The sequence below is a fragment of the Branchiostoma floridae genome, chromosome 5, assembly GCF_000003815.2.
Source record: "Branchiostoma floridae strain S238N-H82 chromosome 5, Bfl_VNyyK, whole genome shotgun sequence".
NCBI classification, from domain to species: Eukaryota; Metazoa; Chordata; class Leptocardii; order Amphioxiformes; family Branchiostomatidae; genus Branchiostoma; species Branchiostoma floridae.
In genome coordinates, this window is record NC_049983.1 from 24,706,372 (window position 1) to 24,720,796 (window position 14,425).

Here is a 14,425-nt window from a genome sequence, read left to right on the forward strand (position 1 = left end):
GTCACTACAAGATGATAAATGTAGAAATTATGTGAATTTAGTGCGAATTGCCAACAAAATAAGATATAGTGTAAATATGGTTAGAAATATGTAAATCCCAAAAGATAATTTCTTTGTAAATGTAAATCTAAATGTAAATCTTCCAATATGTGAAAGCAAAAACATCAATCTATAACATTTATTTCTGATATTAAACAACCCAATGACTTGACCAAAATGTACCAGGGCCACAGCCCTACATCTTTAGTACAAAAGTGTCAGTGTAGAATTCACACATATCAAGGTTCACAGTTTTCTCTGCTAAGCACTTAGCATTTGGAAAAGATCATGGAAGTAAAGCACACAGATCAAGACATAGCAGTGATTTATTTTGGTATGTTAGATGCGATTCCTACTATGTATATGTCATATTCCGATACAATAGAAGCCAGCCGGAAATTGAGTAATAAACGCACATATAATTTATCTATAGGCACATGAAGGTTATGATGGCTCTTTGCCATTATTCTAAGAACCGCAAGGTGTCGTGGTGTGTTTCAGTACCAGTCTCTGGACACACTCGAATGTCAAGGCCACCTCAAATACCAAAGCATATCTTCTTCCGGTGCCATTGTAAAACAAAGTGAGTGGTGAAGCATGCGGGTCCTTCAAGCAGCAACAACTAGTCATCGTATGTATAAGATGAAATGGACAAAGGATATGCAGTTTTTATAACCTGTTCTAAAAACATGTTTTATACACCGTCCGGCGTTAAGTACTGCACGTAAGTATTTCGAAAATTATATGTCTGTCACGTACATGACCTTAATTTTACAGGCATGTAGGTCAACTGATAATTGTTAGTATCTAAAACTACGTACTTACAAACGGTCTGCATGTATATACTTTTCATCACATTAGGTTGTTATTATTCTAATTTGTTTCATTTTACTGAAGTGGCAACCATGCAGCAAAGTTATGATATTAACACATAACAAAATAGTTTCTCTTGAAGAAAGTCATTTTCCATATAATCCCATTTCTTTTATTTGAAAATAGAGCTATAGTTATCGCAGATATAGATTCCAGTAGGCGATATTGAGTATGAGGAATGCCACAGGGAAGATGAACCTGGCGTATCTGTCTATGGGCGCCGTGTGGCCGTACAGGACCTTCCTGGAGAACGTGTCTCTCACGGCGTCGGTCGGCTTCTTCGGCTTCCGTCGCTGGCTCAGTCTCGCCAGACTCCGCCGGAATATCGTCTTCCCGGATCTCGGTCTCGCCCCGTTAGTCGGTGAGATGGTCCCGTTCGTCTTGACCTCCTCCGTTTCCTGAAGACGATAAAAAAAAAAGTTACGGGTCTTGGTGGCAAATGTGCAGATGTTGACACACTGGGAGCTCCAAATTCGTAGGTTTTTTGTCCCCTTTAGACAGATTAGCCGTGAAGCTCGAGGGGGGGGGGCGTCACTCCAACGACATGGGGGAAGGGGCATGGCGAGTATCGAACTCAGGATCGCTGAGTCTGATTCCGGTTCCAACGCCCGGCCGTTGCGCCACACAGACACCCAACCGGTGAAAAGCGCTATCAATAGCCATAGTACATCGTCTGCGTCTGATTGTCTAAAGTGATTTTTGTTACAGACAAGGACAATGTGGCAATGCACTCAAGTTGATAACTTAGATTAACAGTGGCACATACTCAGTACAGACAGAAGCTAAAGGTACATGTAGTATAATAAGTATTTCCTTTCACCTCCCCGACCTAAGTCAGATACCCATTTTAACACCAGGTTGAAGCGAGGAAGGTCGTGTAAAGTGCCTTTCCCAGGGGCACAGCGTCGGGGGCACGGCGGATATCAAACTCTAATTTGATTTGATACACTCCATCGAATCTGCAAAGGTTGCAGGGATATCAAGCATTGGATCACAAGTACAACTGTAGCACAAATCGAAGTACCTATCAGAGTAGACATAACAGCGGCCATTTATGTCCCAGATTGCTTCTTGCACGATGCACGGCGTAGAAAAAAATGTTAAACTTTGCCTTTTAGTTGGCTAAACTGATATAACATTTATCTTTCATAAAGGTCAACGGCCATTTTAAAGTGGTGCAAATGTCATTTTTCTGAGAAAAGCCCATCTATTCTTTATAACCTTTAAAACTTTCTGACCCGTTGCAACTATATGGATCACGACGATGCCGCGTGAGACATAAAAATCGTGACCATGCAGCCACCAAAGCGAGTAGCACTTACTTGTTGATCTCCCAGCAGTTCTGATGGCTTCCCGTCCATTTCTGGCGGGTTCTTTGACCTCAGTTCCCAGTAGTAACAGTTGTACGTCACGGCGGCACATTCCAGGAAAGCGGCGAACACGAACATGAAACACCATATAAGGTAAACGTCGATGGCCTTGCTGTAGGACACTTTGGGCAGGAAGGACGTGGTCGGGTCGTTCATGATGATGTTGGTCATGGACAGGACAGTCGTGATGCCTGGGAATCAATTATATTTTCCTTTTCATTTTTTATCGGAAATGCAATGGACAAAGACATACATGTAGGCATTGTGGCGCTGCGCTCACGTACCATTACTTATATATCACACAGCGCCATAAAAACAGCTACCGTAAGATTAGACATGGGCAAACGTAACGTATTTCTGACACTAATGACATCAAAGGGCAACATTTGTCTGATTATATCCAATGATGATAGGTATATGTTGTCATATCATTGTCATGTCATGTCATATGATAGGTATATCATTGTCATTTGTACTAGATGTAAACTCTTCTGATTCGTGACGTTTTTTTTCTCTCTGTAAGACCAGAACTCGACTTATTACTTTGAAGACGTCACAATGACGAATTTAGACGATTTGGAACCTGGTACCACAAAATTAAAACCCTTTACACCGATTGGTCAATACCTAAAACTCAATTTAGAGCGCCCTGCTCTACGAGGGCACAAAAAAGGTGCTCGAATGAATGGTCCGATCTCTGCCATTCTTGAGAAAGACGATTAAAGTCGAAACCCTTCGAATACCGTCTCTGAGATGTCATTATCCCAAAGCTCCGAATAAACTTCAAGCTTTCGAAACTGGTGTGTTACGCCGAACGGCGGTTATACCGGTTATATAGATACAGAAAGCTAACTACGAACCTAGTGTTACCCTCGCAGCGACGGAGCGGTGATCCACCCAGAAGGAGACCCACGACAGAATCACGATCAGGATGGGCGGGATGAACGTGTGGATCATGAAGTACGCCACCTTGCGATGTAGCTCGAAACTGAAGTACAGGTACGAGTACTCATCTGCGAAGGAAGTATACATATTGTTTGTGTGTTTTGTTTTGTTTGTTTTGTTATCTTTTTTTCAGCATTTGCTTCAGTGTTTCATTATTTCCCTCTGAGTATACTGTACCTTTGCGGATGCTACACAAGTGTAGAGAAATATTTTATATGGTGACTCAAAAACTCTGTATATAAAGATGTATAAAGATATATAGACATACATGTAGATATAAAGATATATATAGATGAATAGATTTTATTGTCAAATGGGCTGCAGTTACAATAGATGTTTCTATATATAAGACAAATTGATAGTCAGTTTCCTTTAGACTTTATATAGAATATGGAGTATCTGACCGGATGTTTCCACGATGGTCCTGTTCTGTATGGAGAAGTACGGTAAGTAGCTGTTGCTGAAGCCCTCCACAGAGCTGAGTCCGTCCCGCCAGTAGTACACCAGGTCCTGGGCGGAGTAGCCGTCTGGGGAGACGTCATATGCATGACAGATCAGAAACGTTCCTATACCGGAGGTTACTACTTTACATAATGGTATAAACTTCAATGGTAAATGTCTTTGTCTTGTTTGCGAATTGGACTCCACCCACTTATATGCGCTTTGTGATTTTAAAAGAAAGCTTGCTGTCTGTTCGTGAGTGAATTCGGGAAAGTTGGATAGGTCGTGGTGACAAGGGGGTTATTTTACCGTTGTTAAATGAGCAAATTGGAGATCAATGTGTTTCGTAATTCACCACTTTGGGCTGATGATGTATATCATTAACAAAGGTTTAAATACAATCATTATTGTCACTAAATTGGATAATCCTAGCAATTTGTTTTGTGCGTTGTCCCCTTGTCTTTTTTCATTCTCACGTTACATCTATATATTGCACAGGATGTCGTGCTGTGACCCAATAGTAAAAAAAAAGACTACAGAAACAAGTTACGGGGCCATTTTGTCTCTATTCTCAAGTGTTTGAAAGCCGGGGGCATCCCCATGGCTGAATACCTTCCGTTAGCTTGTATATATATGTCATGCATGCCTGTGCATCGAAATTTATGACTTGAATAATTTACATATGATAAAACACCACATAAATGTCATTCTTCAGGCTACAATTATGTGTACATTATCGGTACTTACGGCTGCCGACCTGGAGCTCACATTTTTGCACGTCCATCGGGTACGTGTCAAAGTTCATATTACAGGCTAGCGCTGCGGACACCCTGTAACATACTCATACGTCAAATATAAAATCCCAACATGTGATCTGCATGTCAGAACACTAGATCGCTCTGTCAAAGAGAAATGACTTAATGACTGGATACGATTTGGAAAATAAATTCCCGAATCATATCCAGTTGCTTGAGTTACTGCTATTTGGCATATAAATACTACCTGGATGTCTAACCGTCATCGACGTAACTAGAGAGATTTCGTGTTCCTTGTACAAAACCAGCACATCTAACCAGCATTAAAGTGAGGAAACACTACTACTTTTTGCCTGATTTCACATGAAAAGAAAGAAAGTTCTTACGAAATTCAATAAAGGACTTCCTATCTAATACAGGTCTTGCATCGCTATCTTGTCTATTACTTGGCTGCTGCAGTGGCAACTGATGATGATTGCTTCGTGATTCTATCAGCATAACAGTTATAGTTTCTCTCCGAGATAGTAGTGCTTTATGTTTCAGCAAGGTACCGTCATTGGCCTTACACATGACAGCGCTAGATCGTTATCGCTCCGGCGTAAACATCTTTACTCATTCCTCGCACTTAATTAAGCAGTAGTAGGGGATGTGGGGAAGGTATTGTTGTGTTCACAGATTACTTATTCTCTTTACTTCATAAAACACCCAAAGTTGCAATGAAGAATATCTTTAACAAGAGATTGGCCACTCGATAGATTGGCACTACCACCAGGGCTTTTGCTTGTTATGTCTAAATGAGTTAATGTCCTTATCAGCTGCAGCTGATGACATGTTGAGCGTGTTTAATCAGCAGATGTTCGCTCTGAGATAGTAGTCATTTGGTCAGGGCAACAGCAAGATGTCAGAATGATTACCCTGGCAATCCACCAGCGGCCTATAAGTAAATTGCAATATGCAAAGGAGCTGTTGTGTAATTCCATTGGTTCTCGCCAGATGGCATTTTACAAAAGTCCAGCTACAGGTCCGAAGCAAAAGTCTTCGACACTCCCAGGGAGGTGAAATTATTGATTCTAGTATATCGATTAGTGTTTTTTTCTTCCAAATATTTTGTTGTTTGAAAACTGTAAACAATTTATGCCTTGTTTAAAGCTGATATGGCAATTTAACATAACAAAAGCTATGGGCACTGTAATATAAGGAGTTGTTGGGTACATATAAGAAAATATCTGATACTGTAATGTTTCTTTCTCCTGCTTGTACTGGATAGCTTTTAATACAGGTTTGTACGATTTTCCTACACATTTTTTTGTTACATAGCGGGAAGTGCTAGTCCATACACACTGAGACTGTTTAGGCTTAATCTTGCTGTTTTATTTGAAGTATAAGTTAACCATTTGAGATAATTATGTGTATTTATTTATTTATTGATTGATTGATTGATCTTGTAGTGTAGTCCCTTCAGTCTATTCTATAAGAACTGTGGATGCATGTATGTGTTGGCAACAAAATTTCAGTTAAGCTGCCTGGGTTTGCCATGTATCGCATTGTCTGCAATCTCAATAGATAAACTAGACAGGTAACATTTGCAAGCAAATACAGAATGTTACCTTCACATGGTCTAGCCTAGCATTTCTACCAGGAAGGGTAAACTGAAATAGTTGCAGATGTTGACACAGGATAAGACAAGAAGGTACAAATAAATGTTGATAATTTTTTATCTGTAACGTTATGCATCTTGAATAATGAACACAACGTCTAATATTGTTCCACACAGGGTTTCTCATCATCATCTCATCTCAGTCCCATAGCTACAAGCCACAGGGCAGTCTGTCTGTCCACAAAGGTTCTCCATTTCTGACGGTCGTCAACAGGGTTTACTCGACGACATTTAGCGTGGGGAAGACGGCCGTCTGCGGGAGGGTCAGGGCCTAGGAATTTTTTTCAGCCTCACGTGAGACAAGAAGCACACACAGTCACAATTTTATTGTCAAAAGGAAGCCAAAATATTATAGAACTGAATTCTCGTTTCTGTCTTCTTGAATTCGACTAACTTTGAAGAGAGCAAAATTAAAACAAGCCTACCAAGTTACGGCACACTGTCTAGCGTAGCACAAAAATCGGAAGGTACATTCACAAAAACGTCTCACAGAGTTTGCCGCTTGTACTACGCAGCGCGAAGGGTTCTCCTCAGCATGCTCTGTCACACTTTTACGTTTTCTATAATATACCCAGTGTGAAATCGAAGGCTACACAATCCTATTTCAATATGTCGCAGTAAGAGCGCGGCGCGATCGCCGTCTAGTGGTTACCAACTACTGTAAATCGCACAAATTCATAGAAACAGCTGGTTAGCGTAATCGCTAAAATTGCCACAAATCTATTATATTCGTTCACGTCACGCAGTTGACGGATACTCTCAGAGCTGAAATTGATATGGCTACCCCTGCACACTCCATGTAATCTTCACAGTACGCAGCTCTTCTCCGCTATATGCTTCCTCCGCTATATGATTCCTGTCAATCTGTGTAAATTCATTCATATTTGAACGGCATTTTTTTCAGAGTCCGCAATTCACATTTCATAAATTTCTTTTAATTTTTAGCAAACAATTTTGATTTACGTTTGATGTACGTAGTTTGTTTATGCCCTCATTATCAATACCCGTCCGCCTGTCAATCATGCAAACTTTAAGGGGTTAGGTTTCTGCTACACTAAACTTTCGCGTTGACTTTGTGCCTGGGGTTTTGTGCTGTGCCGGCCACTCCCACCGTGTATAAAGCTGCACGTAGCTTAATTGTAATGTACCCAGCTGACTTCGTTTCCGTGCTCCACTTGCTTGCTGGGGACCAACGCAGCGCTGTGGTAACTTACATGATGAACAACAAGGTGAAAGGAATGACCGTGACCTAAGATGGGGCGGGCGTTCCACGCTGCAGTTAATCATGTTTGTTCAAGGTCAGTTTAATAGCGAAATAAACTCATCAAGTCCATCGTTTTTGTTTCACATACCTTTATGTCTCAGGCGTAAAACTTTGAGTTTTTTTTATGTAACCGCCGGCGACACGCAGTGACCTTGCGTCTAACGTAGTCATGTGTTTCTTTTTGCTCAAATGTTTTTTTTTACTCAAAAATCGGTTAACTAGAGCCGTGACACCATTCCGTGTTTCATTTGGACGACAGGCTCGACAGCTCTATGCATGAACTTGAGTAAACGTTCCTATTCAGTACTGTGGATAAAAACGAACAGGTCTCGCTACATTTTTATGATTATATGTCAGTTACTTATAATGTCAGGAAACATCTAAAGAAATCCCCACGTTACCACATACACGTAGCGTTACCACAGTTATTGGCCTGTCTGAGAAAATTGCACTAGTGCTAACGTTAGTAGTTATTCTCTCTGAGTGCGTTTGTTCACCAATATTATCGCGCGGAGCACGCAACTCAACCTCGGCTTTTACAGAATCGTGAAAACACCAGTGGAATCAAAAGACGAGTGCTGGCGCACTACACACCGTGTGTGTTCTCGATTCTACGTAACTCAAACACAACATAGAATTCTCGCCAGGCCTTTTCAGCATAGCGGGCAGATACGCTGTCGGCTGGAAAAATAACGCTGTAAAAAGCCCGCTACGCTGCTTTTTCATCCAGCGTAGCGGCAAAACATGGGGAAAAAATAACAAAATATCGTAGTAAAAGCACAAAAGCACGCGCCAAGCACGCGCCTCCGCTGTTTCAAGAAGTTATCAGCTCGAAAGGAGGTGTTTCAGAGCACCCGCCGTGCCGTTGTCTCGCAGCCCCTCCCACCCAGGATCGCCCTTGCGTTCGCGCGAAATGATTGTAAACAGAGGACTTGCCGCCACGAGTGACCAGCGGGGTGGGATCCCTCCCCGGAACAGCCAAAATGTATAAGATTTCCCGCGAAAGTCCTTATTTGGGGAGCGGGGTTGATCAACACAAAGGCGCTTACAACTAGTTGCGTCATTTCTTTTTCACCGCGGAAAATAGAATCAATTCTTTCTGACACATTTCTAGAGCAAGAGCGGTCGCGTCCCCAAATTTCCTGTTCTAAATTTTGCGTGTGCCGGCCTTGCGTTCGTGCAAAAATGTAAACAGGGTAGCGAGTAGGCCTTGCCGCATGTGACCAGCGGGGTGGGATTCCTCCCCGGAACAGCCAGATTTCCCGCGAATGTCCTTATTTGTTGATCAACACAAAGGCTCTTACAACTGGTTGCGTCATTTCTTTTTCAGCGCGGAAAACAGAATCAATTCTTTCTGACATATTTCTAGAGCAAGACCGTCCGCGTTTCCAAATTTCCTGTTCTAAATTTGAAGCTCTTTGATTCGGCAATGTAAAATTCAAACCATCGTAAGTTTGTATGTAAAACCCGGGCATTTCCTTTCGGGGCCGGGGCTTTCGGGGGAGAAGCCTCGCCATGTGGCCCCGCCCACACCGTCGGCTTCCTTGTTACCAAGGCAGTGCACTTTTTCGCCCACTTCATCAAAGGCCGCCGCTGTTGGTTAGAGTTTCAAACAGCCGCGTGCCAGTTGACAGCGAACTTCATATGCTACGTGATTATTGCATTCCTTGGACTTCCCCACAGCGGTGCTTCTACAAAATATTTATTAGACTGTAACATTTATTCCCACGTAACGTTACGTGTTTTATAGAATAGAATCTGACGCGGAACAGCGGTTTGGCCGGATATTTTCCTTGAAACATGTCCGTTGGAATATCGTCTGACAGCGAGGCGGCGACGTAGGGATATAAGACCGTCAACAACAATCGCACGTCACGGCAGCGCAGCGAAGGTACTAGCGCTATAAAGAAGCGCTTCAGCTTCGGATGGCAAACCGGACGATAGTTATAAGTACTGTTGAGCTGAGTAAAGTTTGTTGTTTATGAGTATTTAGTTGTCTTTGACTCTTTGACCCGAAATACTGCTAAGTTAAACTGCTGAAAAGAAGTTAAGTGACTGCTACGATTATCGTAGATATGGCCCTAAAAACTGATAGAATAAGCCTTCTGATTAGCCTAAAATGCAAGAGCTTAAGGGGGGCGAATGAGCCCCCCCCCCCCCCCCTGGACCCCGGCCCCCTGCCCCGACGCTGTGACAAAATCCTGGGGAGGACACCGCGGCGGGCGCCCCGACGCTGTGACAAAATCCTGGTGAGGACACCGCGCCGGGCGCCCCGGCCGCCGCCGCCACCGCCGCCGCCCGACTCAATCTGAACAATGTTTGGATGGCTCATGTTAAAACTGGCTTGTGCAGGTTGCAAAACCTATAGCTTAAACAAAATCAAGGAAAGTATTGAAACAAATACTTAGAACTGACGTAGACCGAGACACATTTTGATACTTTGGGGGCATTAAATTTCATTCTGCCTGCGCTCAATTTCATTCTACCTTCCTTGAATTTGATTGCAAAGGGTGCCGATATTCGGCAAAATAAAGTCAAAGCTCTGTGAATTTCTTAATCTCTTATTACTTCTTGGCAAAATGAATTCCACAAATCATTCAGAGGACGGCTTCTGGCTCAATCCAGGCCGTCTAAAGCAAGATGAAGTCATCATTTGACGGGCGGACACTTCCGTGTTGCTTAGCAGCGGTCGTTGACCTCGTTCGAACACCATGTTCCATATCTCCCGGGCGGGTTCCATAGCTACCGGTCGTTGACCTCGGGTCCTTGGAACGTAGTTCCAAAGTTCTATTGGGGCTCGAAAGTTCGATTTTGTGTTAAAATTGCTAGTTTTTTCACCCTTTTTTGCCCCATAAAATCATTTTTTGGTATCTTTAGGGGACCAAATGACCAAGGTGCAGTGTCTTATGTGCAGACCTACCAGCTTGCTGAATTACGAGATATTCCAAGGTCTAGTTTCGGAGATATTCATGTTTTTTATTTGTGCGGAAAAGAAGAAGAAACAGAGCAAAAACAGTATGTACCTTCTGTGAAGGTAACATAATAAACTGACTCTGAACTACTGCATACCTCAGTATGTACATGACCCCTCCGGTAGTGTTGATGTACACGACTCGGTTCTCCGTAGTCACAGTGTGGAACAGACTTCTCTTCGCGTTGACGAAGTAGGTATCCGGGACCCAGATGACGTCGACGTTTGCGCCGTGTAACGTCAGGTTCCGGTTCAGAGTTGAGGTGTGCTGCAGACGGTAGTCCGTCCAGTGCTGGTGCATGTAGAAGGTCAGGTTGTACTCCTGAATGAAATAGAAAAAAGGTTCATGATATATGTGATAAGTTTCAAGCGGTTGAAAGCTGGATGACAGTCTTTGTAGGCAACCAAGTGCCTTGTTTAATCTAACCAGGAAAATGCTGACTTGTTTTAGTTGGTTGGTTGGTTTCGAACGAATATGACTAGGTGCGATAGCCAGAGTGATGAACAGATAGGGAACGTCGATGAAGGTTAGAAATCCAGGTTCGGTTCTGTCACGGCCTGCTTGAAAATCCTCAACATCCAAATCGTACGTCGATCGCACGACCTATGTGACAGCGCCATAAGGGAGCGCATTGTTCACATTCCAACAGCAACACCTAGCTGCAGTGTGAATTACTGCATATCGGTTTTGCCCTGATGAAGGTGACAGACTGTCACAGGCGGATACTAGGTAAACACTCTTAGTTATGAGCATAGGACTTTTTTCTATCCGAAAGTGATAGCAATGAATACCAACCACATAAGAAAACATTTGAAAATGTTTTGATAATCGACAACCACTGCTGGTATCAGAAGGTATGATTACCGAGGACTGCGTGATGTGCCTACCATGTTGGTGTCCGAGAAGTGATCGAAACTGGACACATCCACGGTAACGCCCACCCGCAGCGCCTCTCCTGTGGGAAAAGTAATGAAATTGGTCACAAAGTACATCTGCAATCCAACGGTAATTCATAGGGTAATTTAAAATGCTAACCCTAAACATCTACCATATACATATTGAAATTATTATATCTTGTATAGGATAAGATTTGCTTTATTTTTTCTTTCATTTTCTTAAGACTTTTTTTTCTTTCCCGAATAAAAAAAAACTTTAGCGATAATATTCACCATATTCTCCATAATATGAATGGACTTAATTTGTACACGGTACCATGTATGGCAACACTAATTACACAAGATATACAATAATGTATAGAGTAAAGCGTAACATACTAATTACTGTAATAATAAGAGCCAGCATGCGTTATGAAAAACTACTTAAAGTGTTGTTTATTTATGCATTATAACCATCAATTTGTGTAGTATACTTAGTTTCACTAGTAATATTATCATTTAAGGGCAGGATCAGTAGTGAGAGCCAAAAAGCTTTTAGCCTCAAACTTGGATACAGAAATCACTTCTCCTCTCACGTTGTCTGACATTGACGTAGTGCGCAGATCAAAACGTAATCTCTTTTGTGCTTATCAGGCAAATTTCTCCAATGTAAGTAGCTTTGGGGGATCTAGCTGCGGCTCAAATGTAAAATATCATTTTGTTGTTGGTATCGTTTTCCATTACCCTTTCGTGTGGGGCATCTTCGGTCAAAATCCCACTAGACATTTATATTGAGGAATGCCTTTTGATCGTACGGGATGTCCCTAAATCATACTATCGACTTTACATCCAGTTGACAAGTATAGATAGCCACTGTAGGGGTCTTTGAATGCTGATATTTACGTTAACGTTGTCGTATTAAAGCTCCCTTTCCACTAGGACGTCGCTCTTGTCGCGCTGTCTCTGCGACCTAAAATTTGACATTTTTCTGAACGAATTGTATAGAAACGAAACTAATCTTTTTACACTTTCTGTGATTTCTCAGTCACACTTTTACGTTTTGTATGATATACCCAGTGTGACGGCGAAGGTTACACGTATCCTATGTAGGTCGCAGTGAGAGCGCAGCACGATCGCCGTCTAGTGAAAAGGGGGCCTAATCTGTGCTGCGATCAAAACGTGCAGTCGGCCCAATTCATTGATCTCCTCGCCCTTTTCGCAGCGCGAGCAGCTTCCCGTAGACTCCGGGCCGTTTGAGCTCCGTTATTGTGATAAATGCGGGCTATAAAGCGCTTCAGGGTTATTGTTGCAGCCGCCGTGCAGTAAATGCGGTGACGAATGCCCAATTTCTCTATAGTTATCCCATAAAGGCCAGGACGGCTTGAGTAATGCTGACGGACGGCACAGGCGGGGTACCATTGTGCTGGCGGGATACCATTGTGTCTGGTAAAAATCAAACGTTCTTCCTGGCCTTGATTGTCTGTTTGAATAGCGCTCATGGGGAATGACTTCTCAAACCTTCAATCTTAGGAGCAGTTTGATACATTTCATGTCTTTTTTTATGTCTTTTACTTTGCTGATTGTCGTTATCCAACTGAGGCTAGCGCTGATGTAACATTGCTTTATGTTCTTTATCTATCGGTAATGTAGAATTCTGTTAACTTTTGAAAGTGTCCAGCTGGATCTTTTTTGTCTGTTCAAATGTAAATTATTTGATTAGGATGGAGAAAAAAGAAATTACTTGTACGAAAGCCATATATACAAATATTGAACAATTACATGGAGTAAAATCAGAGTATACATGAAAAAGAGGGATAACAAAAAGCAGCAGCAAGAAAACAAGACGAATTGGTTTCAAGTCAATCACGATATCTACCTGCGCAATCAATGAAAGGGTGAACAGTATCCAAACTTTGTAAAGTTTTCTAAGTATAAAAATGATAAAATGCTAACCCTACACTGCCACGCAGAGCAATGCCAATAGTAAACTGTGTTTGAAAGTGAAGAATTGAAACTCATGAAGGCGGGTCCCGTGGGGAATCAGATCGCATCGATCTCAGTGTCTTTATTGCGTCCCTGTCGGATAGTTTCCAACTCAATATATCTCACGGGTGTTGGCAGCCAACTCCTACCGTTATCTAGCTCCAACAGATATCTCACACTTCTGGGAGAGATTATGCCGCGCCACGGGACACAACGGAAACCTCCGTTTCCGTATCAAAACATGCATGACGAATAATGATGGATGACAAAGTTTTTCGTGCATAAGTAGAGAGGTTTTATCCAGATGACGTTGACTATCTGGTCTTTCGTGAAACACTAGCTTGATCGTTCATTCCATGACAAAGACAGGATCTGCTGATATCACTTTGGAAATGTTCAACTTCCAAAATGACTTCTACCAACATAGATGAACTTTCAAGGTATGGTTTAGAGTTGAAAATTACAGTTCAACTTCTAGAATGACTTCTACAACAAAGGATGAAACTTTCAAGTTATGGTTCTACTTTGCGCTTCTGCCAACTTCAACCAGCTTGTTGTATAAAAAGAACTTGAACATCCATTTGATTTTCTGACCTGAGCAAACTGTTCATAGACCAAATGCAATGTATGACGTTTACGGGAAACATCTATCACTGCACAACTTTACTCACCTGATATCCTCATCTTAAGATAATAGAGTAATCGCAACACGAGGGAATCGAGTTGAAAATAGTTTGCAGATCAACAGATCGTTATGGAATGGAATTAGCATACAATGGTGGCTCCTTTCTTCATTTCACCTGTTACAATTGTCAAACAGTGAAATTCTCCTTCTTCCTCTTATACGTGTTCACATATTTGCAAAAAGTGGACACTGTTCATAATTGATTAGATATACAATTAAGTGCTGACAGTGCAGAGTATGGCTGTAAGCTTGGCACGACACAGTGAGTAATATCCTGCCCTGTGTAACAAACTGCGTACAGTTGAAAATCAATCCACCTGGAGGCAGAATCGCCATCGTTTAATCCGAGCTGCTCCGGGTCTTAATCACTGTACATAAATCAGCTTTAGTACGGGAGAGCCGGCAAGTTTGCCATTCGGTGTAACACAGGCCCGGTCTTTGTTAGCAATGGCAAGGTCGTTATAATATAATCTTTATTGCAGGTTCATGCCCGAGGGCTAATTACAACTAAAGTAAAGCAGTGGTATACATAATTGTATACTTAACAGAGAAGGAAACCTTCGGGC

At 42.1% G+C, this 14,425-nt stretch overlaps 1 protein-coding gene across 1 annotated transcript; it reads right to left on the reverse strand.

Annotated features, from left to right (window-relative positions):
- Positions 1-239: 239 nt before the first annotated feature.
- On the reverse strand, positions 240-13,858 carry LOC118416339 (gamma-aminobutyric acid receptor subunit beta-3-like). Its single transcript, XM_035821429.1, has 8 exons — positions 13,846-13,858; positions 11,204-11,271; positions 10,414-10,637; positions 4,416-4,498; positions 3,632-3,754; positions 3,143-3,295; positions 2,235-2,473; positions 240-1,310 (listed from the first exon to the last, which is right to left on the reverse strand). The coding sequence occupies exons 1-8, from the start codon at positions 13,856-13,858 to the stop codon at positions 1,047-1,049; spliced, it is 1,167 nt and encodes a 388-aa protein (XP_035677322.1). The 3' UTR covers positions 240-1,046.
- Positions 13,859-14,425: the final 567 nt, after the last annotated feature.